Consider the following 26,384-nt stretch of genomic DNA (forward strand, 5'->3'; position numbering starts at 1 on the left):
ATGCCATATATCCATTTAAACAAAAGAACAAATTTAGATGATACCAGTTCTGTCAACATCTGCCTGAAGCAAATCAAAAATGTCAGATCTGAAATGTTACTTTACCTACTTAAATTTTTTTTTTGTTCTGTAAATCCTCTTATAACTTGTACCATCACCTCAGGAGGATGGTGATCATGTTTGAAGTAATTACACCCCTGGCTGTAGCTAATTTCTAATTGGCTAAACTGATGGTGTTACACCTCACACCGGTCTCCCCTCTAGTAACTCATCTGAAGTTTTGAATATGGTACTGATTCAATTCACAGTACTTTTGGCATCTATAATTTTATTAATTGTATTAGTGATAACTTTAATATCAACTACATATACATTTACAACACATCATTATATACATAGCTAACCTTTTCTTAATATATTTTCCATAAATGTATAAAATATTAATGAAATGAGAAAAAGTTTTACCGTTTTTATATGCATATTGTCTCACTCAAAAAGTGTGAACTTCAAGTGTAGGCTACTTTCAAACAATAAACAATAACAGGCGACAGGCGTCCTGACATGTATTAAGTTGAGTTTCAGAGAACATTCCTAGAAGAAGCGCAGGTTTCATCCGAGCTCACGAAAAGGTTGTAAGTAAACGCTGGGAACGTTCCACTAGGGTCGCATTAGATTGTGCATGTCTCCGTTTCAAAGGCTTGATAGTGGCTCCTCCCTCTCTGTACCTTGTGACAACAACAACTCATCCACAGAGCAGAGGCACACTTTTCTGCTGATTTTCTTCCTGTCATTCTCTCTCAATCTTTCTCAGAGCCCTAATTTTAGCACGGCACCTCTCCACATCCATTCGCGCGTCGGCGGAGCGCACTCGGGGTGGATTTCTTCTTCTTTGCGCTACTTTTGCATACTGGCTCTGCTTCCCGTCTGAACTTATTTGATAGGTGCAGAACACCATGGCCGTACCGGCTGCTCTGATTCCCCCATCGTCTCTGGTCCAGCCGTGTCCGATCTCAACTTCTTCGTCAGCATCTTCAGCATCATCATCATCATGTTCCGCGACCGCAGCATCATCATCCTCACCCTCGGCCACTTCTGCGTCTCCTTCTCAGTCAGCGACTCAGAATCTGTTCCGCACGGATCTGATCAGCACCAACACCAGCAGCATCCCACTGGCCGGCAAGCCCGTGTATTCTACCCCGTCCCCTGTTGAAAACACCCCGCAGAATAATGAGTGTCGGATGGTGGAGCTCAGGGGCGCCAAGGTGGCCTCTTTCACGGTGGACGGACAGGAGCTCATCTGCCTGCCCCAGGCGTTTGACCTGTTTCTCAAACACCTGGTCGGGGGTCTGCACACCGTCTACACCAAACTCAAGCGGCTGGAGATCACGCCGGTGGTGTGTAACGTGGAGCAGGTCCGCATCCTGCGCGGACTGGGGGCCATCCAACCCGGGGTCAACCGCTGCAAACTCATCTCCAGAAAAGACTTCGAGACCCTTTACAACGACTGCACTAATGCCAGGTTAGAACACTCTTTTAGTGCTTCGAAACAAATAATCAATAGTGAAGTCAGATAAGAAGCCAAGCGAACCTTTCGTTAGAATGTATGGTAAAACTCATGTAGCGCCTTTATGCATTAAGCTAATTATGACAGTATTATGTGGAAATAATGTACAGGATATTTGCAAGTACTTTCAGATTATTATGTGCACTGTAAAAACAAAAGTCCAAAATGTTTTAGCAGTCTGATGTCACAAGAGAACAACAAATAACTTTTAATTCGGTAGTTTTATGTTCTTTATACTTGTAATGTGACATCAATAACTTTGATCTAAAGAACTCTATTTAGGGAGAAAAGTAGAGGGATCTTTGCTGAATGTAAGGTGTTGCAAAGAACCATCGAAGAAACACACCACATTCTTATATCCTTAAAATAATCCTAATACAAATATAGAAAAATGTGCAACAAATTCTAGAATACTATAAAGCGACAAACTTTTTGCAATGGTAGAAAGTTGAATATAATAGATGCAAACATTTTATTGAACTGTTGCATGTAAAATACAAGGTGTTTTCTTTCTTCAAATGTTTACCAGAATTAATCATTCATAAATAACAGTTGACCCTAAATGTATTTTGTGGAAGTCATGCACAGGTTTATGTATAGAGCATGAGAGCTTTTTATTTTTTTGGTTATATATTTTTTTTCTACTAACAAATTTGATGTTTTAAAGTCACCATGCTTTTGTGCATACTGTAAGCAATAGTGAGCTCATATTGAGCATATGAGGAAATTTTTAGTTGAAATGGTTTTCTGTTATTTGAGCAGATTTAAAATAAGCATGCTTGTCAGACTTATTATAATAGATGTTCTCTCCTATGTATTAGTTGTATTTATAAGCAGACATTTCTTTCTGCTCTTTTCTTCCTCTGGGGAAAAATCAAATCATAGTCAATAAGTGCTTGTATACTTAATGGCAGGAGTGATACAGTGCTTTAAGGTACAAAATTACACAGGAAACAATTACTGCTTGTAACATCGGTGAATAATTCGCCCTGAAACTTTAATGTCACCCTTTAGTGATCAAGTGAATGGGCCCAATAATTACTAGAAAAAGTAAGCTAATTTAAAAATGTCAAGGTGTTGACAGCTCATCTGAAATGAAAACATAAAACACCTTGCATGCAACAATTTGAGTGTTGTACAGTTTCAGATATTTTTTTAAATGAGGAATTTCAATGCTGTAAAAACTGAAAATTAAATCACAAGTTGTTCATGAGAATATTGTCACAAATTGCTCATTATACTGATGCCAATCTTTTTAAATCTGAATGTGAAATCTGACAGGAACTATTTTTCCAAAGTTATTTTTTAAACACAATATTATTAATTAAAATAATTACAACATTAAACGATGGATACAAAATAACACTCACACTCGTAATATGATTTTCTGTTTTGGGACAAGTGCCCCTTTTATATTCAGTGTGAGTGTGAAATCAAAATTCTGTAAAAAACCACATATTTTTGCAAAATGTATACAATTATAACATGCATTATTGACTGCTTATATATATATATATATATATATATATATATATATATATATATATATATATATATATATATATATATATATATATATATATATATATTTGTTTTTCTCTTTCTTGTAAAACACATGTATTGGATTTCTGAATGTTATAATTACAGCTGTAGAATCACACCAAATGCATTGCACAGTGCAGTTCATTGTACACTTGATTTAAAGCAGTATATTTATTATATATTTTTGTCTGAAAATGCACATTGTAAATATTCTCCTCTAGCTTTCTGACAAGTGCGATGTGTGTTTGTCCAGCAGCGGTGCTAATGGAGCAGTCTGCTCTCAGTCTTTCCCATGCCGTCTGTCTGTGCCGAGCTCCTCCTGGGCCTGAGCTTGCGTTCAGTCTAGCTCCCCTCCTCCTCGTGCGGCCCGTCCCAGGGTCCTGAGGTGATGGAGTGTGTGGTTTGAACTCCGGGGCTGGGAAGGAGAGTGGTCAGTGATGGGGTTAAAGGATAATGCAGTGCTACACATTGCTTTAATGACGCTAAAGTGCTGGCCTATTACTGCTGCATAGAGAGGCCTGTAATTGTCTCTGAAAGCACCTGGTACTGCCGGTGTTATGCTGAAATCAATCACCTCCTCCATGTCTGCTTCCCATTTGGAGGATTACATCATTTGTATGGACAAAGGTATCTGCTCGGATGGAACACAAACACACTGGCTCTTATTTACAGTGTGGATTTAATGTATCTACATCTGTTTTGGTCCTCAGTACGGGGAAGGTCAACCCGCTAAGTCATAGCTCTTGCGTGGACATGACTCGGTTTGCAGTTACATGCTCATATGTTGAATTTTAAGGATGGATCATTAAGTTTATCTAAAGCAGTGTACATTTTAATGATAAAACATTAGGAGTTTAGTTTTTTTGAAGTGAGGAAGTTTACCTGGGCATAACATGAGATTGTGTTGTGCTAACAAGCATAAGTGGTCAGGTTTGAGTCCTGCTTATTCAAATCCTATTCCCATTAGGCACAAAAACTAGAGAAAATTTAAAAAATGGCATAAGCACTAGCGGTCTCACTTTTCCAGCCCGCTGCTCGACTTCCAGAGTGCTGAGGAACTGCTAATAATCCTCTTTGCTACGGGATAACAGCGGCCTTACATCTTTGTCTGCTCACGTTAAAAGAATTCCCCGTGAAGCAGAGTCAGACTCGCCCCGTTCTCCCTTCCGCATGAGGACGTGTTCCTCCGGCTCCCCCCCTCATTCTCTCGGGGACCCTCAGCCCAGATTAATGCGCACCTTCTGCCGCCGAACAGATACGGGGCTGTAATCTCTCTGCTTTCATAGGAGTTATGAGTCTGCCCCGTGAGAAGCAATACTTCAGCTACTTGTTTTCCTTTCCATTTTGTCCATGTGGGATGGTGCGGTTCTTGCCGCCTGGTGACATTTGAACTCTGAGGAAAGGTTATTGAAACACGAGGGCGTTGGGCTGGAGGTGAGTGCTGAGGCAGCTGTTACGTCGGAGGCTGCATACCGACCAGGCGCTTAATTGACAGTCGTTGTCAGGTTTAATAGATGCATATGAATGCACTTGCATATTTTAATATTTAAAAAAATATATATAATTAAATAAAAATTTCAAATATGAAAAAAAAAATTTATTGTGTTTTAAATTTCTATTTCTATTTTACTTTATGGATTTATACTTTAGTCATCACATTTGACAAAATATTTTTGTTTGTGTACTACACAGACTGGCATATTTACAGAGGAGCGTCATTATTTTGTTTAGCACTCAGGGGTGCGTCTTAACACACAGTGGCAGATTTTATCGCTCTTTTTTCCCCCCTCTCTCGCTCTCTTTGCAGTGCTCTTCTGATATATTTGTTTTCGACAAGGCACGGATGTGTTTACAGGTACTCATGGGAAATCTTTGGATCGAATTCAAATCATTCCCAGTCAGAGTGGGTGCTAAGATACCCGTCACCCAGCAACCACATCCAAGAGGGAGCTGAGGCGATAATAACTTCAAAAAACAGAGGGACAGATGCTGATTAGGATGAAAGAGTTGGAGGGGGATATATGGGGGGGTGGGGGGATGCATGTTAAAAGGCTTGTTAAAATCACAGATTCATTGTAGCACTTTCCTACAAATCATATTGTACGATTCCATATCCCTCACTTGCGATCGGTGCTGATAGATCGAAAATAAAGCAGATAAACAATCCGGTTTTTATTTTTTCCATTGCCGTGAGTCACTGGAGCTCTCCTTGATAGGATTAGCCACGTGTGTTCAAATTAACTGTGCACTTGGCATCCGTCGTCAATGCAAGAGGAGATGGTAAAAGCGGAGTTTGTTATGAACGTGACACTGATAAAAGCAACCTGATACCTCTGTATGTTGATTTGAAGCACTAGTTCTAGGAAAAAAATAAACATCTACATTTCTTGAAACACTTATATTTGATGCGTTTCCTCTGTTCAAGCTCTCGTACTTGCACCTTCATGTCATTCCAAACCCTTTTTTTTTTTCCTGCAGAACACAAAAGAAGATATTTGGAAGAACATTTGTGTAATACAATGAAAGTCAGTAGGGTCCAAAACAACATTGACTTTCATTGTATTGCATTTTTCCAAAAATCTTCTTTTGTGTTCAGCAGAAGAAAAAACGTCATACAGGTTTGGTACAGCATGACTAAATGATGACAGTATTTAATTTTTTTTGGATGAACTGTCCTTTTAAATTAAAAACACGACTGGTCAAACACACAACTTTAATTGCGCAAATAATGAACGATTCTTAGTACAGGTTGCGTTGACCGTGAGGGACGGCGTGAGTCATCAATCACTCTCAAATCCAACAAGCAAGTGCAAGCATGTCGAATCATCTGCAGGTTTCTTTTTTTCTGACCACCAGCTGGATGAAACGAGACAGGACAGTGACACTAGCCTCCGTAGTCGCACCTGAGACAGATTGCCGTTGGAAAAAGCAATGCATTACGAGCTCTCTGACTCCGAGCCCTTGCATGTCTTTAGCCACCGTCTCTTCCACATTACAGCATATTTAGAAGCAGTGCAGATTGCTGATGCTTGCGCAGGGATGCTAACCACTACTGACATAAGTTAGAGGGAGCAGATGAGATTTCTTGATTGGAGCGCAAATCCGGGCCTTAGCTCGACTCTGTCTAATATGGTCACATAAAGAAATTGATTTTCCCCAGAAATTAATTAATTTTTCATATAGCCCAAAGCTGGAGTTTAAAAAGAGAGTGCACTTTCTGGTTTCCTATTTTCCTCCTTTTTTAAAGAATTATTGCCTAATCATATTAATACTTTTGCCCTAAGGATAGAAAGATGATTGTACAAATGCATTTGGAAATATGTATCGCTGAGTATTTATGATTAAATTATGCAAATAACTCGGCTCTCATCCTTCGCGGACCCAGATTGTCTAATTAGGATTGATATGCCGAGTAGATGTTCGGGAATCTGAATACAAGCATGTCCAAAGAGCAGAAAATTGAAAATGACAAGGCCGGAATCCTTAAAAAGTGTTTTTTTTTTTTTCTCCACCGTCTAATTCAGCATAGCCGTATCAGGAGTTAATTTTCCCTGGCTTCATTTTCATGTTGAAGCTGACATGAGAAAAAAAAAAAAAAAGAAGAATACTTCAGGGAAGCAATCTGAAATGGGATTCCAGAAATTTCCTCTTCTTTTTTTCCCCCCATCTTCAAGATCCTATCAAATGATGAATCTCTTTCTATATAAACTTTTTCTTGTTATCACAGAAATATCTGCGTTGTTTGAACTTAATGGGCTCTTCTTGTCCCACTCTGCTGTGATAAAAGAGAATGATGGGAAATCTACCCTGTAAGAGTGAAATTTACTCGGTTATAAAATGGAGGAAAGTCATGATGGATGTTTTATGAGCTCTGCGGTTTTGAAAGAAGACAGCAAAAAGCTGGATATTTAGGTTTTGAACCGCTGTCATAAACAGCGTCAATGAGGTGCGGGGAGCTCGGAGATGCCGTCAGCAGGTTTTGGCGGGACTGCAGTGAAGGACAGGTGACCGCTGAGGTCTCGAGGCTGTTTTCATTTAGGTCAGAACAAGCGCCACTTTACAGCGCAATGAGAGCGCCATGACTCCATTAATGAAAAACAAAGAGCTCTGGAGTGCTGGAGACTCTTTTGCTAGGACAAAATAAATAGCGTTCTCAATTCACTTCACTTCAAGCTCTCCTGCAAAAAATGAATTATATTATTAAAGTACCTTTGATAAAACTGCTTTCAGAATTCCGCCATAAATTATATATTTAGTCATTTAAGAATACTCCATGAAATATGCTTAACAAGGCATGTTAAGAGTTTTTCTTTGCTCCTTGAAAATACGTTTACATTTTTTCAGTACTGCAAAAACATCTGAAGACTCTGTTTGATGATTCAAAGGAATGAACGAAAAGAGGGAATTATAAGTTTTTTTTTTGATCCACATTCCTCTCTTTGCAGTGCGACAAAGACTCCTAACACCTCTAAAGGTATCTCATAAAGTTCTGATTGTTATCTAATCTTTACCTGGCCCACAGCTAATGACACTTGAGAATAGAATGGAACTCTATCAGAGCTCAAAGCATGATGGGCCTTTGACAAAGCTGAGACACCAGGCCTCTCTCATGAAGCTGGAATCCTCACAGGCTGCACAGAAGCCTATCAAGTCAATTTAACACAATTGAATTATAATAGAAAAGCCAAATTTCGGTGCTCGTTCCCACTGAGGATCCCATATGTTGCCCATATTGATGCAGTTGTTTGTGCATTTGTATCTCATTCTCACAGCCTTTTGAGGAAGCATATTTCACATATTTTCTATTTTTTTTTTTTATTCAATAGCTTTTCTTTCTTTTAATTCATATATTGCATTGATGTAAATATGTAAGCATCAAGTGTCTTGATTATATTCCTCAAAATGTGCATAACTGTTGATTACTCTTCCATATGAATATAATAAAACATTTTAAATGGTACTGTAGCCTTTTTATGAAAGCAAAGCAAACAGAGACCTTGTAGCTTGATCATAGAATGCCAAGTGAAAGCCAACTTGAATGAATGTCACACAGCACACAACTTTATGCAGGGAAAACATCCCAACATGCAATACAGCCCATTTAAAATAAATGGAAATGCTTTCTTTAATAACTGTAGTACAAAGTATACATTTCCCAAAACCCTTCGAAACCCTCCACGGGCTTTACTGTATTTCATTATCAACAAACAAAGGTGTTGTTCCTTTGAAAGCAATCCAGAGCTTCTCACATTGCTGTTGTCTAAGTCCAGTGAGACAGCCATTCTGATAGCTCTTTCTGTGATGCTCCGCTTGAGTTTCTCATCTAGACTCAAATGTCAGCTTCTCGCTAAGGTTTCTTTAAAAAAGAAAGTTTTTTTCCATAGCAAGTGGCTGTGGTACCCGGCTATTATTACTCTCTTCTTAAAGACTGACAGTTTGCTCCAGAGAGACATGACACCGAACTCGTCTGCTGGAGGCGTACCACTGCATTTCCCGTCTGTCCAATCAGATATTTGTAAACTGACGACACCTGGCAGGAGAAGGTAAATGGTGAGCCCAGAGCTGTAGCAGACACAGATATTGTGTTCAAGCCTTTGTGCGATGAAACAATTACATATTCAGAAACACAAACACAGTCTCATGATGACTTGAATGAATTCATATGAGATGATGAAATCGCATGACATTGTGACTTGGATTGTACAAAAATGTAGTACTTTTCATTATTATTTTTTTAAATAATAATCCTAGTTAGGTTGTTTTTGTACAATACAGTAATTTCAATTACAAATTATTATTGTTATTATAATTGTTTCGTGAGACCAGATCATTTTTAGAAAGAAAAATATTTTTTTCTTAGAGGTGGCTCTTTCATAGCTCTCAACTTTGTATGAGATCTTTTGTCTGAAACTAAATTAAAAAAAATATTCATTCAATTAAATATTGACATTTTTTGAATATGTGACTTTGAAATGAATGTGAATTGCATAGCTCTTATTGAAATCTTTGACTTTTTAATGCACAGTTTGAGTTATTGTTGACATTTCTTTTAAAACTCAAGATGAGATACATGTGAGATTAATGGGGGTCTTTTTTCCAGGAAAAAAATTAGAAACTGTTGAGACATTTAAGAGCTTTTTCTTTCCCATGATACCCTTTGTTGTCTTTTGCATTACCTCTATTAATTTTAAGGCATGCTCAAGTCTTTTCCATCCCATGCTATTACTGCACCAGAAAGGATTACGTTACTAATGATTTTGATTGTGGATTTATTTTAAGACATGACGCCACTAACAGATGATTCAGAGAAAACGATTCCCTTGAAAGTTCTGCTTGTTGTTTTCATTTCAGAGCCACTGAAGAGAAGGTTCATGGCTGTACATACATTTACATATTTACATTCATGTGCTCGGGAGAGAATATTCTTCCAAAGTGCCTTAAAGAAGGATAATTTATTCTAGTTGTGGATCTGGTCTCACATTTTAAACTCTGTTGTGAGCTGTGTCTCCATTCAGACAGCTTACGCTGTGCTAATACAACATTCCCAGCATAATGTGTCTGTCCACATCTATTATCCCGCTCTGGAACAGGCAGTGTGATATCCGTAAACTTCACATATGAATAGGCTCAGCTGAAAAGGAGAATGAATTAAGTCAAGCTGACATTGCATGCCAATAAGCTTTGTTTCATTCCCAGTGCAGTATTCATTTGCGGCACAGAAAGATTTATTTGCTTGATTGACAATTATGAGAGGATGACCTAGTTTTTTGTAATGGAACAAAAATGGTTTTCATGGGAAGGCACTGCCTGTCTGTGTATTCGGTGGATGCCAACCAAGTAAGAAGTAGGTTTTCTCAGCAACAGAATCTGTTTTTTGTGTGTGTCTATGTGTTTGGGGGTGGGGGTGGGTTAAAAGAACAGTGAATCACTTTACTTTTGCTCAATGTATTTTGTCTAGGATAATTCAGTATTAAGTGTCAGCTATCCCCATAGACATCACCTCCCTTTAAGCTAATACATTCAATTTGCTCCTCAAAGTTATTTTCAATGCGATTTGACATGGTTCTCCCTGCAGGCAAGCACTTAAGTAACTTTATACATGGAGGAGGTATGTATAGCCATCCAATAAGCCACTAAACTGTCTCCTGCACTACTGAAGCCGCCCAACAATGCTACGGACAGCTACGTCTACTTATCCAGAGCCGTTTTCATTGGGATCTGCCTAACATTTCACGATTCATGCATTTTTGATCTTACCTTTCTATTAACTGTTTTATTCAGCTCAGTAAAGCTCATTACAGCTTTGAGGAGGGCTCTGGCCCCCACGGGACCATTGGTTGAGTGGAACCACAAATGGCACAAGCAGGGTTTAGCCAGAAGTTAATATCCTGCAAAATTGTTTCTGAGTAGCTTGGTAGAATACGGATGATTAAATGACACGAGCAGATCAAAAAAACGTTTTCTCTGACTACAAAGTGTTAAGTGCCGGTGCTTTCAAGCGCTACAGATCTCCCAAGGTTGCCATTAAGTGGAATAGGACTTATTTAATGGGAAAGACTGTCCTGCCGAGGAGGGAGAAGGGAACACGGTGCTGGGAGCACAGCGGAAGGCCTAGTGTGCTGTACAGAGAACAACAAAGCCTTGACAAAACAACAATAACAACAACAACAACAACAACAGGAACAACAGATAAAGACTCTCAGTTCCTTTGTTGTAAGTTCATATTATTATAACTCTTATTATAATCTTATTATAACTGATCATTCATAAATTAGCATATATATATATATATATATATATATATATATATATATATATATATATATATATATATATATATAGTTTTATATTTATATATAAAACAAAACAAAAACACTTTTAATATGACTATATATATATATTGTCACATAAAAAGTGTTTTTGTTTCATTATATATAAATATATTTTATATTTATTTATGAACAAACTATCAATCTGTGTTAGGGATGTAACGATTCACCGCGAGCTGGTTGAAAATCGATTCAAATATGTGACAATTCAAATCGGTAGAGATGCTAAACAAATTGTGATTCGATTAGGGGAAGGAGTTTATATGAATGCATGTATGAGGGGAACTTACTGTCTTTAGAAAAGTTTAGATGGTAATTTTTCTTTCATCTTGCCTCTGCATAATGCATATTAAAATTCATAAGTGCAGCACTGCTTGTTTACAGCAGAAGCCAAGGAAACACTTTAAGCACCACCTGCTGGCAGAGAGTGAATCTGCATCTCATTCAGCTCGTCCACTGTTATATGCAGATATTTTTATGTATAGTTTCACATAACTGAAATCAAACCATTCTGTTTTTGCTTCAAAATTTCGTAATTATACAATCTAACTTAAATTTAAATTAAAAACTGCTCATGTTGCATGTATGCAGCATCTTTGTTTGGATCATGATTAAAATGCTGTGGTTGCCTCTAATTTTAAATGGAAAGAGTACAGAAAAAGCCTTAATTTGTTTATTTTAATTTTGTTACTTATTTATTTGATTTGGGGCTTGTTTTAAAATTTCAATTTAGTTTTGTTATTTACATTTACATTCTATTTAAATTTTGTCATTTAGCAGATGCTTTTATCAAAAACGACTTAATCAAAACCAACAAAAGAGCAATAACATGCAAGTGCTATATTAGTATATTATTATAATTATATTTCAATTTTACAAAGAAATGTACAGCATTTTGTCCAAGCAATTATAAAAGGACACATTTAATTAATAATTTGTCTTAAATATAATAAAAAAAAAAAAAAAGTGAATCGAATCGAATCGTGAAATCAAAATCGCAAATCGAAATCGAATCGTGAGATGAGTGAATCATTACATCCCTAGTCTGTGTATTAGTGAAAGGGATTTTCATGAATTTCTGCACATTACATTGTCACGCCAGTAGGTGACAGCGAATTGTTGGAATCATTAAGTCAACGGATTCATTTAAAACTGATTCATTAAGAAAACAAGTAAGTTATTGAATCATTCGCTTAACCGATTTGTCCGAACTCACACTGGTTCATGAATGAGTCATTAAATCGTTCATTTAGGAAAGCCACAGTATTGTGTGACTAGGAGACATGAAACGGCATTTATATGTGTTTGGAATTATTTTCGCTAGCAAAGCGAAAAAGGACTGGCATCTGTAAATGCTGTGTCTAAACTTTAAGTTACTGTTGCATTAAAACAATGTCACATGCTCTCTTGACTTTGATCTGCATTTGGAACAAACAGCTCTCTTAATTTCTGTGATGCTATGTAAATATTTGGGTCAAAGCCACGTTACATGTTCAGTGTCAACAATGCTCATTTTCCTAAAGCCTAAAAAAAAGTAAACACAGTTTGCCTCACTCATTATTTCTGGTACAGTAGTTTGGCTCTCTTAGCAAGCATGTATTTCTGTGTACGACTTGACCTTTTATCGCGGTCGAGCTTTATCCGATTCTTTCCTCTTTTTGTCTTCACTGCAGTGAATTCCTAAAACTTGAGCTTATGGTGAGCAAATGCGAACAGACTTAGTTTCCTAGTCTCTCCAGCCCTCCTCCCAAAGATAAAATGGTATGTTACCAATTCCGAGAAGGCAGATTAAGGGTTGTAAAATGGAGTATGAGGATTTTGCAGTTATCAAATGTCCTCTCACTCTTGACCTTTCAAATGTCAGAAAAGGAATGTGAGACAAAAGCAATCCCACAGATCTGATTGATCAAAAGCGTCTTTATGCTCCTAGTGGTGACAGAGATGTTTAATTGGATGCTGTTGGGGAATATTTATGTCTTCTGTGCTGTTTTTATACTTTAAGTATTGTAGTGGAGTGCTGGAAACAGCTTGAAGTTGTTGGGGCATTATGTAATTTTACCTTGATAAAGGAAGCTCTTCTGCAGCTGTGTCTCTTGATAGTCTCACAGTCACATTCCAAATAGTCTAATATTATTCTAAGAGTGACAGGGCTTTGAGTGGGGTCCTCAAATGCGTACTTTAAAAGAATATCACACATGCTCACGGCTATGATATGTATATTCGTTTTGCTGTGGAAGGAGATTTGAGACAGGATAATTAAAGGTGCGCTTCTCAAAGGGTCAGGGTCAAGCCAATAGGAATGTCAGAGACTTGCAAGGCTATGACAGCTCTTTTCAACAGGCCACGGCGGACTGGTGCAGGCAGAGATAGCACAGCGCCCCAGAAAGGGCAGCACGCTGACAGCTCTCTAGCCACGCCGTCCCAGCAGGAAGGCATCAGTTAAAGAAACAGATAGTGAGCAAGGCCGTTGGTGGTGCAGACCAAGTCGGGACAGATTAGGCGCAGCCCGCAGGTCAGCCCATTCCCACCATTTTGCTTCACGCCCCCCTGGACCCTGGAGTGTTATTAATAAAAACCAGGGCCAAAGTGCTCAATGAAAATTTCAAACTCACCTCTTTCATTACAGCAGGCGTATGTTGCTAGTGCACCAAAACACCATTAGTATGCTAGCTGTGGCCACTAGCTGACATGAAATATGCCCTACAGTTGTCTTGTTGGTAGTTTCTTTTTCCTATTTTTAACCTATGTAACTTAAAGGTGAAACATGCCATTTTTAAGATGCTGCAATATTGAACGTGGAGATCCGAGATCCACACAAGAGACCAACTTTAGATCCAAGTTTTAAATCTTGGTGTGCTGTTTCTAATGGCATGCTCTGTCATATTAGGTTTGTAATAATTTTTATGTGCCATGTAATATTAATTTCATTTAAAAAAAGAAAAAATATCAACCCAGGATCATTGGAAATATGTGTCTCTAAAAAAATTTCTGCAACCCCATTTTTATGTACCTTACTGCACGTTTCGTGGCAGTTTCAAAGAGAAATATCCAGATAGTGGCACTAAAACACACATTCAATATGTGACCATGGCACGTTTTTAATACATTGGTACAGGCACGTATTCCTGCGTTTTCTGCTTGATGCACGACGTAGGTATTGCGGCTGTTTGGAATTTAAAAATCCAGGGAGTGTCGCTAAAGGTTAATGATCATGTTGGAAATATCCCCTACACCAAACCCGACCCTAAACCTAACCGATAGTGTTAACAAAAGTGATATAAAAGCTCATTTGTGTTGCAGCCGTGTTATTTTAACTTCCTCATACAGATTTGAGCTGTTTTGTCGAACCATAGTTTCACTGGGTTCATACTGGATCTCTTCATCTCTCAAATGCAACACCGTATCAAAAAACTCTGAACCTGTAAAACATACTTTGTGTGAAATGAATAAAAGTTGTTCACTTCAACTGGAAGGTTTTTTTTTTTTTCAGTTTTGCAGAAATGTATATAGAGGCATGTATTTCCAATGAGCCTATGTTGAAAAATATAGTATAAATTGGTTGACCACTAGAGGAAACTATAAGCAAGCCAACCCGATCACATGACAACGTAATTAGTTGGAGTTTGATTAATTTGATACAATTTTAAGTAAAATGTAGGCACCTCTAAACACAACCCTCAGTGCAGTTTAAGTAGATTGTATGAATTCTGCACCATTTCCTTAATACGAATTGCCATGAAAGTCTATTCATTATGCCATTTATAGGTTGACTTCTCTAAAGAGTGTAAACTTTGTGGCTCTGGGACTTTCCAAATTTTGCTCTGTTTGTTTTGAACATCCCGACGAGCCAACATAGTGAGTTTGGGGGTGGGACTACCAGTTTTCCAACCAACAGCGGTGTTCAGGAAACCTTTTTGAAAACAGGCAGTTTTGTTGCAATTTAATTTGGTGGTGCTAGTTGCGCAAAAATGAACCCCTTCAGAAAACCCTTCACTTTTAACTGGTTCTCTACCAAAGTGGTATATTTGTTGCGGTAAATAATCTGTATTTCAACACGTTAAGTGAGGATATCTGTTCACACAGAGATAAACCCCACTCCCATTACTCTCTCCTTACCTTAAGCGATGACTGGTGTCGTACCTGTCATGTGTTTAAAAGGAAGCATAACATGATAGAGCAAGATCTCCGATCGAGATGTGCAGGTGTGCGACGGCCATGATTTATGTGCCATGTCTCAATAAAAAGGATGTCAACTTCAGGCCTTGATGAAAGCTCTTGAACGTATTGGCGACAGAGAGATATGTTGACAGTAAGCATGCAAATGAGGTTAAATGTGCGCAAACTGAAATGAATCACCTCCTGTCTCTTCCATTTCTTCGGCAATAAGCTTTTGGTGGTTATGTAGCGGCTTGTGACACATTCAGTCCTTTGTTTCCAACTGCTAACTGTATTTAATTTCACATCTTATCGGCCTAGGGCTTTGTCTGTCTAGCGGCTCCTCCTGAGTCAAAGCGACCCCTTGAGATAAACTCTGTCAGACTCCGGGGTGATTTTTATTAAATTCTGATTTCTGTGAAGGACTGTAATGGGGGTGGGGGAATACATTGCAGGTGGCTACCAGCTTCAGGCACTGTTTATTCTCTGATACACCCGCTAAAGGTAGAAGAAAGGGAGAAGTACAAATCTAAGTGGGATTTCCTTTCTTTGTTGTGGCAAGAGGAACCTTCCCCTGCCATCCCCCTTTAATTTCACCATTGCAGCAGTTGTTCTGAATAACTGCTGTTTAGAATAGAGACGGCTTGAGGAGCTCTGGGCTATTTATACTATCCTGCGACCCAGAAGAGTAAATTTACATTCATGCAAATCCACCAGCGGACACCTAAAAGTGTCTCTGACCCTCTATCCAAATCTATTAGGGAAATGTACTGACCCAATCTCAGCCCTATTTGATTAAACTAGTTTGCAACTCTTTTTCGGCCCTGTGCTTGTCGGCAATGGGTGCATCATGCTAACTATTTAAAGTGGTGTGTGTGGAAAATGTGCTAGCCGATGTATTATTAAAGCTAATTTACAAACCGAATATGATTAACCATGGCAGGCGTTTCATTTCAAGGTTGTGCTCATATGGCCTCATCTTTTTCTCTAGCCATTAATGGCAGGAGAACATGGCCCATAAAAAGTGATATGTTACTTATTCTAGTGGTATCTGTGAATAGCGCAGTGATTAGCGCCTGATGTCGTACTTTTCTTCTTAGCTTTTGCTAGCCTTTTGTTTCTGAAGAAGCGGTGCTATCGTGCATCCCAAGCAAACAATTTCATCTATATTTTTTGCCGCTGCATTTATTATTACATTTAAACTGTCCTTTGCCAGATTCCTCTACTTATTTATAGAAAAGAATAAGTGAACAAAGATTCAGATTCACAAAACATTAAGAATAAAATTCTTCTCAAAGTAACTGCTGCTTTTCTTCTTCTTCTTTTTTTTTATGCAAGAATACAGGCCATAGCATTTTGTATTCCCAAAAACTTTTCTAAACAATGTTTCTTTGGACAAAACTTAAGTAGGATCTGAATCCCTGAAAAGAATGTTCTTAGAAATCATTGTAAATAACCTCCTAAAGTTAGGATTTTACATGTAGGTTATTTCAAATTAAACATTACAACATAACACTAGCTGCAAATAATGCATATCATTATTATTAGGGATGTGCATGAGTAGATGACACCAAAGGTTATCATTTTATTCTCAAGTAAAATAAGATGTTCCTTAAAAAATTTAAAAAATGTAAGAATATTTCTGGAATTGCACTTCAGAATCGAACATTAAATTCTCATGAACAAATTTATCATAAGAAATGGTCATTTTCAAGAATTTCCAGGGCTGTGCGTAATTCAGAATTGAAGTGAATTGAAAATGACTGTTGAATCCTCAAGTATTTGTATGAATTTGAATTGAGGTAGCCAACAGACTGAAGAATTCAGTTGAATTCAGTAATTCAGTAAGAATTAATTGAAAAAATGTAACTAGTAACTTTGATCTGAAGCAGCTTGTAAATGGCCCCCAAGAATAACTAGATCATCTGAAACATGTTTGATTTAATTTTTACAAATAAACCTGATCACGTACTTAAGACTTTTAATTATGATAACAGGATTGTCAGATCATAATTTAACCTTGGTAGTAAGAAAACTGACAAAGAAGAGGTTTAGCCATCAAACTATAAATAGAAAAAACATGGAATTTTAGAATACCAAAAAGTGATTTGAATAATTAAAAAAGGGCATTAGAAGATATAAAGTTTAGGGGAGAACATTTTTCTCAAAATTGTGTTGAAAGGGATACATAAAAATGTTCTAATGGATGTTATTCATGTAGGTATTTTCTTAAACCACTTGAAATTTAATTAAGGTCTTGGATAAAAAAAACCAACAGTTTTTACCATTGAAGCATATTAACTAAGTTTTCTATTTTAAGTTGGGAACATTTGAATCAATTTGCTGATTTGGTACTTATTTTTAGAATCTTAAATGGTTTTGCTCCACCTATTTTTAAGGATTACATAGATCAGATAACAGGACGGTATACACAATGGCTTGCCGGTATTAGAGGTGATTGTAACGTGCCATTAAGAAGAACTGGTACCTTTGTGAAATTTTACTTCAGTTATCTTTTACTTTTAGAGGAACACATGAGTGGAATAGACTCCCAGTAGATCTGAAAAAATTAGAATCAAAAACCACCTATTTTTAAGGATTAAACAGGACACTGTGGTTTCTCGAAAAAAAGTAGAAAAAATGGTTATTGACCCATCAAAATTGTGTTCATTTATAGTGATTTATGGATATGGTATAGTAGTCTGTAATGTTGTGTTTCAGTATTCTTAGTTTATTTTTTCCTTATGTTTTCATATTTTCTTCTTGTTCTTAATTTGGTGTATTGATATTATTATTATTATTTTTTTTTATATTTTCTTCCTGTGCTTAACATCAACCTGCCAAAAAGAAACTATGGATGAAAATTAGCCAGTGTTGGCAAAATCTGGCGCATTTTACATATCATATTTATTATTCATGTGCATTGTCCCTGATCAAAAATAAATAAATAAATAAATAAAATTTCAATTAGAAAGGAATGAAATTTAATTAAAGTTTATTGAAATTTAAAGAGATTTATACAACTGTATTTTAAAAAATGTTAACATCACGTTTTAAAATGCTACTTACAGAAATGTTTAATCAAGTTTATATATAATATTTCTATATACTTCTAAAACTTTGTATGTAGTTTTTATATTTAATAAATAAGCTTTAGTGGGCAAACACTTTATTTCTCAGAATGCATTACATGAATTTATTTGAGCTCTTTCAAATCAAAATTAAAATTTCTCTGTTGCCAATTCAGTTTAAGTTCACACTCATCATTTGAAAGGGATCCAGTTCTTCAGTTTTAAATTTTACCCAACTCTGGTGTGAATCGCAAGACTGTTGCGGGCATACTTGATCAGAAATACTCAGATAACTTGTCAAGATCACAATCACCTGCCTAGCCAGACTCCACTCAAATAAACAGCACGTCTCCTTTACAGTTCGATCCCTACGACCGTCTGCTGTCATCCCCACAACTTACATTTTCTATTGTTCTCTGCTCATTAGCATCTTTTGTCTTTTGCCGCCGATTTGTCTTTTGATCTGTGCAAGTGATTTATCTGCATGGAATCGGTTTTCGTGCAACACTCACCCACCCACCACCACCCCCTTGCCTTCAGCCCCAGGAAATTTGGAATAGGTCTCCAATAACCTTGGCAGAACCAAACAAAGCAGTGTAGAAGTTAATCTGGTGTGTTTTGATACTGCCCTCCTCCTTGAAATGAGAAATCAACACACATTTCCCATCCACCATACTGTAAATACCACTCTTTGTTTTTTTGACATGAACACTTAAATAAAGCTGGTCAGGTGTTTTTAACTTCCGTCTCTCTCTCTTTTTAGCTCCTCTTATCGGCCCATTTCAAGCCTGCGAAATCTCTCCAAGATCAGGGAGTTTGGTTGAAGACTCTGATGTCTTGAGACGGCAACAGTTTTTCCTCTGTTTGCTTGGTTAAAAGCATTGTGGGTTGGGGGATTGGAGTTGACAACCCTGAGGGTATTAGAGCTGTTTGCCTTCTCTCTCTCTCTCCCGCTTTTTTTCCACTCGTCTGCAGCTGTTTGAGTCTCCTCCCGCCAGCTGTCAGTTAGACTCTCTCCGTAAACACCTCCACACACCACCTGCTTCCCACTGGGGAAATAGGTGTATGGTGGAAAAGTTTGAACAATACGGAAAGGCGGACAGGTGTAGAATCTGTATTCAGGCTGTAAGTCCAGGGTCTGACAAGGTGGTTAAGTGGCATCTCTGTCCAGGGTTTGTCAGAGTTACAATAATTCTAATTAGGAGGGCCGTGTTTGAGAAAGCGTTCTCGCTCGGTTTCCGAGTGAAAGCTGCCTTGATGAATTCGAAAGTTATGAAAGACCTGGACACATAAATCAAAGACAGGAAACTGTTGAAGCTGCATCCACGTTGCGGAATAAACGCAATTTGCCGTCTGTTAGAACTGTTTGAAAAATGTAGTTCCCTTCTTCTGCAATTACAGCATAAAGCCTCAATTTGACAGATGCGTGGGTGTGCGCCGGTGTTAAGTTACTGTCGGAATGAGCAGTAAACCAGACAGGTATCTTTTCATCTGTCAATATAAGCATTTATTCTGTCTACTGGAACAGCGCAGAGCCCGAGGAGAACTTTATTTAACTTTCCGTCGTCCTTCCAAGACTAAATTCATCAATCCTGACATTATCTGAATGCAAATTGTGAGTGCTAATTAAAGAAACAGCCTACAGAAATTCTGATAACCTGAATGTTCTTCTGGCTTCTTGGCCAACGGGCTCCTTTCACACAGGAAGTTATGAAAGTATTACATGCAAATCATTTGCACAATGAAATCGCAGGCCTCTCTCTGTGTTTGCGTTTGAATTAGCGTAGCAAGTTGAAAAATGACCACCTCTAGACTAGTTTCTCTGCGTCTGTCAGCTGTAAGTATGTAGCATTTAAGTACCAAGGCCCTTTTTGAGACTTATTTTTTTTTGTTGTTGTTGATTTTGATTTAGGATTTGTGTTCATGTTAAACAGGCAAGGATTGCAACATTCCAACCAAGTCTTCTTACCCTAGACTTCCCCAATGCTTTAACCTCAAACCGATCCCACAGTTTTGGTCTTACTTGAGTTATTTCCTCACATCATCATTTCACAACTGCCGTTAGAGTGCTCTGCAAGTCAATCAGTGAGGCAATGGAACAAGTTTCACCAACTGAGATTAAGGAGCATTTTGATCTTGATAACAGACTTTCAAATTGTGACATGGAATGGAAAACAAAGCATGCGGGTGAGAGCGATGGAGGGTAATGACGTTGAGCGGAGCTCCTGTTTAGCGCTCGGGAGCCCCAGGCAACTGTAAGGCATCAAGGCCACCTGGGTGCGACTTTATTAAAGGATGAAATGAGAGGTCGCACGTTCCAGAACCTCGCATGACATCCTGCTGCTGGAGCTCTACGCTGTTCCGCTCTCCTCCAGCCTGGCTTTTTTGATGGGTTAGCCATGAAAGTGTTTTTCATTAGTCTCTCCGAGGGACCCTGGAATGCTCTTTTGCCAGCAAATCCTAATTTCATTGTTGATAGGTCTGTTAGAAGCATGCCGTGTCTATCACAGGCTTTTAATTAATACTGCATGATGTGTTTGCAGGGAATACATAGATAGTCATTTGTCATTGTTTGAATTTATTTGATTTAATTAAATTTTATTAATGGGCCTGCTAGTTCCTCCTCTTAATTATGTGTTGTACAAAAAGTTTACATTTACATTAGTTTTGGTCACATAGGCATTGCTTCTTTAGTGGCAAACAGTACCCATCGTGCCCTTTAAACATTTACATATTTTGAGCCAAGAATACTCTTCATGCCAGAGTCCAGTATCACTTAATCATATTTTATTAAATGAGCTTTAAGGAAATTATATTACTCAGCAAACATACAGTTTCAACCCTGAATATGTTTTAGAGTTACTCACTACTCATTAAATACTAACCAACCAACGTTTTGAGTGAAGAATTTTAATTTTAAATGTAACTTCAAAAAATTATTTGTATCTTTTGAAAATTAATGTAAAAAAATAGTTACATGATGCTCCCTTAAAAAGCCACTTTTTGTCTTTGTGCACATGGTTGGGTTGCATCAGTTTATCAGGCGTATAACTTTTTGGTTCAGAGTTTTACTTTGTCATAAATCCAAATAAGATTTTTGTCTGGTAGATTTTGCATTGTGGGCCTATAATCTGATGGCAGCAATCCGGTAACAACTTTATAGCACTTTTTCATGGCTGTTGGCTGTAAATTGAGTAACTGTTTGCATTGGCAGAGTGTTACCTGTTTTATAGCAGGATCGTGTCATGTCGAGCTCCTTATCGTTGGCAGGCACACTAGTGTTTTCTCGCAAACAGGCACCTGTTTTAGCCACTTGAGCATGTATTTTCCTTTAAAGGGACGGCTTTAATTTAAGAGAAAAATGATAGCTTGTGAAAGTGCAATCTGTTGACATATTTCACTGTAGCATTATCGGTGCGTGCCGTGATTGGTCTTCTACAGTGTTATCATTTAACAGGCCGCTTTTAATGCTATCATTTAATTCTCCTCTCTCCCTCTCACCGGCTCATTTGTATGCTGCTCTCTCGATGTCTGTTTGGGCTAGCTTTAAGAAGCACAAAGCCTTTAATTGTGAGGTTTAACATTTTGCAATTAAAATCCACCCTTGTTGCTCAGAGGAACGAATGACGAGGCTTTGATGTATTTTAATCAGCGGAGATGTATTGTACTTTAAGGAGCATAGAGATCCCTGATACATTTCTGATTTTAAATCGACATCCTCTTCTACCTTTGAAGATGATAGCATTTCAAGCTGAAAGCACTGAGCCTGGGTCCCTTGAACCCTCCCCCGAGATAATAAAGATTTTTATCTTCCCGATTCTAAAGTGGACAAATAGGATTATAGGAGACATTTATATTTCAGCTAAACCAAGAACATCACAATGATTCCCCAGAGCATGAAGAATCAAATCTCCAAAGATGTAATAATTAATGGGAAAAGTTTTTACAAAACTTTTTTGGGATGATGACATACTTGGCGAAGCTAGCATTTTGCACAGTATACAGCACCTTAGCTTGGCGGATAATTCAATTGCTAGTTTGCATCTGTGAGAACAGGCTTCAGAAAATGCAAGCAGGAATTTACTAATAATGGATCTCCTCCGCTTCAGTTTCCCTTTGACAGATGGACTGTGCATGCTCAAATCGAATTGGGCTTTAATTGCATTGTGGCGTTTCAAATTTATCTGCTCCAAAGATTTTGTTTACAGGTTTAGGGGCTCATGAAATGTGATGTTTTTTCCCCCTATTTCTCTAAACAGGAGACAACTGTAATTCCTGAAGAATGCGCCATGCTTGTTTGCCCTGTGGGGACAAAACTGTTCAATAGGGCAGATTGTTTTTTTTCTCAACATGCACTTAAATGCTATACAGCTGCCTGGATGGTCTTTGGAGCTGCATGTCTGCTTGGTTGCACAATGTTCACATGATGGGGTTCATTTGGATAGGTGGACCCAGTGTAATCAAATTCCTTTCTGCTTCTGAGCTCGCCTCTCCTCTCGCACATTTATGAACGCACTTTACACGTGTACACTAATGTCTTGCCTTATTAAGTCGAAGCCATTGAATATCAAAGGCCTTGGTGCACGGTAAACAGTGTGCTTTTCTTTTATCAGCATTATCAAAACAAGCTGATGATGGTTTCGTTTGATTATGTCTCTTCAACAAGAAAAAAAAACACAGCTTAGTTTGTGTTTAGTGGAAATTGCTTAATCGTGTCGAATTCTGGAGAGAAACCATCCAGAATGCCTCATAGACAAAAATACAACAATCGGTTACACGTTTTTCTCTGTAAAAGCTTATGTTAATATTCTTCTGGATGTTCATTAATAGCTCATAGCGAGCTTGAGATTTTCCACTGAGTGAGTCATGCTAATCTTTAACTATTTTGAACCGAAGCCTCCACAGAATCATATTTCCATTTTGAGAGATTCAAAATTTCTTTGTAGAAATCATGCCTGGCTGTGTAAAACAAAAGTATTACCTAATTAAGAGTCCCTTCAAAGTCTTGGACTCTAAACCCTTAACCACAACGCTAGTAACGCAATGGAATGAGCTTGTGAGGAGAGAGGATGATTCTATCATGCCCTTTGCCACACTCTCATTTGCCTCCTCTTTGTGAGCCTGTAATATTTTTCATGTGCTTCTAATGAAGATTACCCCTCTCTACAATCCACTCACCTTATCGTTAGCCTGAGCTTTGCCCGCGCACTAATTGATGCACCCCTGCCAATTCAGACTCCGGCCCTGTCACTGACCCCCATTAAGATCCCGTCCTCCCCTTTTTATGGAAATCAGCCCCAGCGTTGTGAATCCTCCACCTCCAATCAGCTCCGCTCAAGTGGAGAAAACAGCCTCTCATAGCTCGTACCTAGATCAAGCCCGACTCTTATTGCTTTATGTTTGCTGGCTATAGTGGCGATGTTCTCAAAGAGACTAAATTTTTTTACACGCATTCATGCGAAAACTTTTACAACAGAGAGTGCTCAATAATTAAGATGAGGCGCTTGTGATGATGACTTGACTTTCTCATTTTTTTTTTCATGTCGCGCTGGTTTGTCGTTTTATACTGACTGACTCCTAGTGGCAGCGTAATGCAACAGCAGTAGTTTTTCGTTATCGATGCCTTTTTAGAAATTCTTTATTTGCTGTCATAAACATTTTCAAAATGATTTTCTTTGTTTTTTAATACATTACTAAGTACACCTTTAAAGTGCATCTTACCTGCATGAGAGGATGAAGGAGATTTTATAGTAACTGACCTGTCAGCAATGATCGTTGTCATCAGATTTATACATGCTGGTGTATTGCACCTGTTCTAATATCTTCATGCTGTGCACACCAAAGCATGTCCATGTGACGCCTCCCTAGCTTAACTGCTCTAATATAGATGCTGTATCTCAACCTCTAGTTATTTATGGCTGAAAAACAGGGGCACTCCCATGTTGAGTTCCTCTTCACTAGATGTGATGTCAACACACATTCCACGCAGTTCTCTGGAAGCCTGACATTTTGAGATAACAATCCTGCTGTCCAGGTAGCTTAGTTAGGCATTGCAGTTAAGATGTCTAAAATAGTGACGAGCAATTTGATACTTTTAACTGGCAGCAAATATTACATTTCAGCGATATGTCCCGACTAGATGTCTTCATCTGTTGTTATTGTCTCTTGGCTTTAAACCTGAGTCACAATCAGCTTTCCATTTTGGGATAATTCGTCTGTTCAACTCTCCTAATTCTGTAAAAGATTTCAGATTCCATCATTAATGTTTTTTTTAGCCTCCTATCTGCTAGCGAAGTCCATTTATCCCATTTTCCCCACAGCAAATTGTTTCTGTGGCCAGCTGAATACGGCCGGAAATACTTATTTCTCATTCCAGTCCCCAGTGCAAAGTCTGTGGCCCCTGTCTGTACTTATACTGATCTAAAACTGGCTTGGAGTAAGCAATCTGCCACATGCTAACCCTTGCAACATGTTTTTTTTATAGTATCAATAGTCTGCCCTGCTCTCAGACATGACATCACAACAATTGGGAATCACTTTGAGTGGCCTACTCTGTGAGGGTAACAGCCAGGCCAGAGATGGATACGGTACAGCAGTCGGCTTATGGGCTAGTCAATGTGTAAACACAGCATGGTAGTGATTTTGTGAGTGATATGCACTTTAGTTCTTGTAATACATGCCTTTAAGTTACAATGCAACAAAATGTCAATGGGTCTCATTCACTAATTATTGCTGACTTGTGTACTCGTGAGCTCAGAACAGGTTAATGCAAAATGTCCACAGAACAATACACAATCTTCAGAATATATTCATAAATTAAAAATATGTGTAATTGTGTAATCTGGAATGACATGAAGAAGCAGAGCAAACTGAGACAGACTAAATCCAGAAAAACGGTGGCTAAGATGTGAAGCTAAGATGCTTCAAGAAACCTAACTGCAAAGCTGTGTAAGTTCACCTAGGGCAAAAGCTGCTTTAAATGCAAAGGAAGGTCACACCAAGTGTTGATCTAATTTAGTTAATATAAGTTAATTGATAAAGAAAATCTATTTATGACATTATTTTTGACAGCATCTTCATTTTACAGAATTTTTACACAAGTGCCTTAAACTTTTAACAGTGTTGTAGCTTTGCAGGTAGGTTCCTTGAAGCATCTTGGAGATGTTGCCACAGTTCTTCTTGATTTAGTCTGTCTCAGTGTTTTCTGATTCTTCATGTCATTCCACACAGACTTAGTAGAATATCAGTAGACTGGTAGGGTTAGCGGTAGAATAAGTTGACACATACTTGCAAAGTTACTTATAGTCAGTAGAGTATCTTTTGGGAGACCATCACAATAAAAGGGTTAGCAGATATGAAGCAGACGGTCTACTAATAATCTAATGAGAGTTAGTTCACATGTAGGTGAAACGTTACTTTGTACTTTTTACTAATTTTTAAAAGGGATCATCAAAATAAAGTGTTACCTCTAATAAGTATACATACATAATGTGTATAAATACATTTTTATAGACATTTTTGAATATATATTTATGTGCACGTCTGTGACTATTTTATTTATGTTGTGAATATAATATATTTTAAGTACCTGAATATATTCAGATATAATGAGAGTCTTTATCTCATGTGAGAAAAATTTGCAAAATGTAATATTTTCAGTTATAATTCATTTATGTTGTGAATATATTTATTTATATATCCTGGAGATTGTACTGTGGAAAATTTTATTACATATTTGTATAATTTTAATACTACTGCAATGAGGCCTCATTTTTAAAAATATAAATAATATAAATTAAAAATCTTATGAAAATAAAAAAAATCAATTCCAACCTCTTTCAGACAATTTGTTAAAATGATTTTTTTCTGACCTTGCTAGATATTTTGACCTTTTATACTGAATATCATATGTGCTATTGATATATATTTTGATATAAAATTAATTAGTTTTTCTCTCAGCTTCAATATTTCTAGTGTAAACATGTGTAAACATTTACATGATTATTGTATGCGAATAAATTAAAGTTCAAAGGCATCAAGATTCAGATTTTACACACATATACATGTGTATACACAGTTAGCGAACGAGACCTGCTATTCTAAGCAAACTGTTTTTGCTAGTCTAGCTGGCTTATTGGTTTGTTTAAGTGTATTTACGCCAATTAGGAGTAATCAGGTGTACCTGTGTTTTATCACAGTACATAGTCATTAGTAGGTTTAAAG

The 26,384-nt window shown here is 37.6% G+C and overlaps 1 protein-coding gene across 5 annotated transcripts in view; it reads left to right on the plus strand.

Annotated features, from left to right (window-relative positions):
- Positions 1 to 769: 769 nt before the first annotated feature.
- The window catches only part of LOC109095754 (dachshund homolog 1-like), a 109,395-nt gene continuing 83,780 nt past the window's right edge, over positions 770 to 26,384 (plus strand). For 2 of the 5 annotated variants that reach the window (XM_042731392.1, XM_042731393.1), the window contains exon 1: positions 770 to 1,519. In XM_042731392.1, the coding sequence (XP_042587326.1) occupies positions 954 to 1,519 (566 nt within the window). In that variant the 5' untranslated portion in view covers positions 770 to 953. The remainder of the gene's footprint in view (positions 1,520 to 26,384) is intronic. The other 3 variants (XM_042731394.1, XM_042731395.1, XM_042731396.1) reach the window with 2 other exon arrangements.

This window comes from Cyprinus carpio, chromosome B9, assembly GCF_018340385.1.
Source record: "Cyprinus carpio isolate SPL01 chromosome B9, ASM1834038v1, whole genome shotgun sequence".
NCBI lineage: Eukaryota > Metazoa > Chordata > Actinopteri > Cypriniformes > Cyprinidae > Cyprinus > Cyprinus carpio.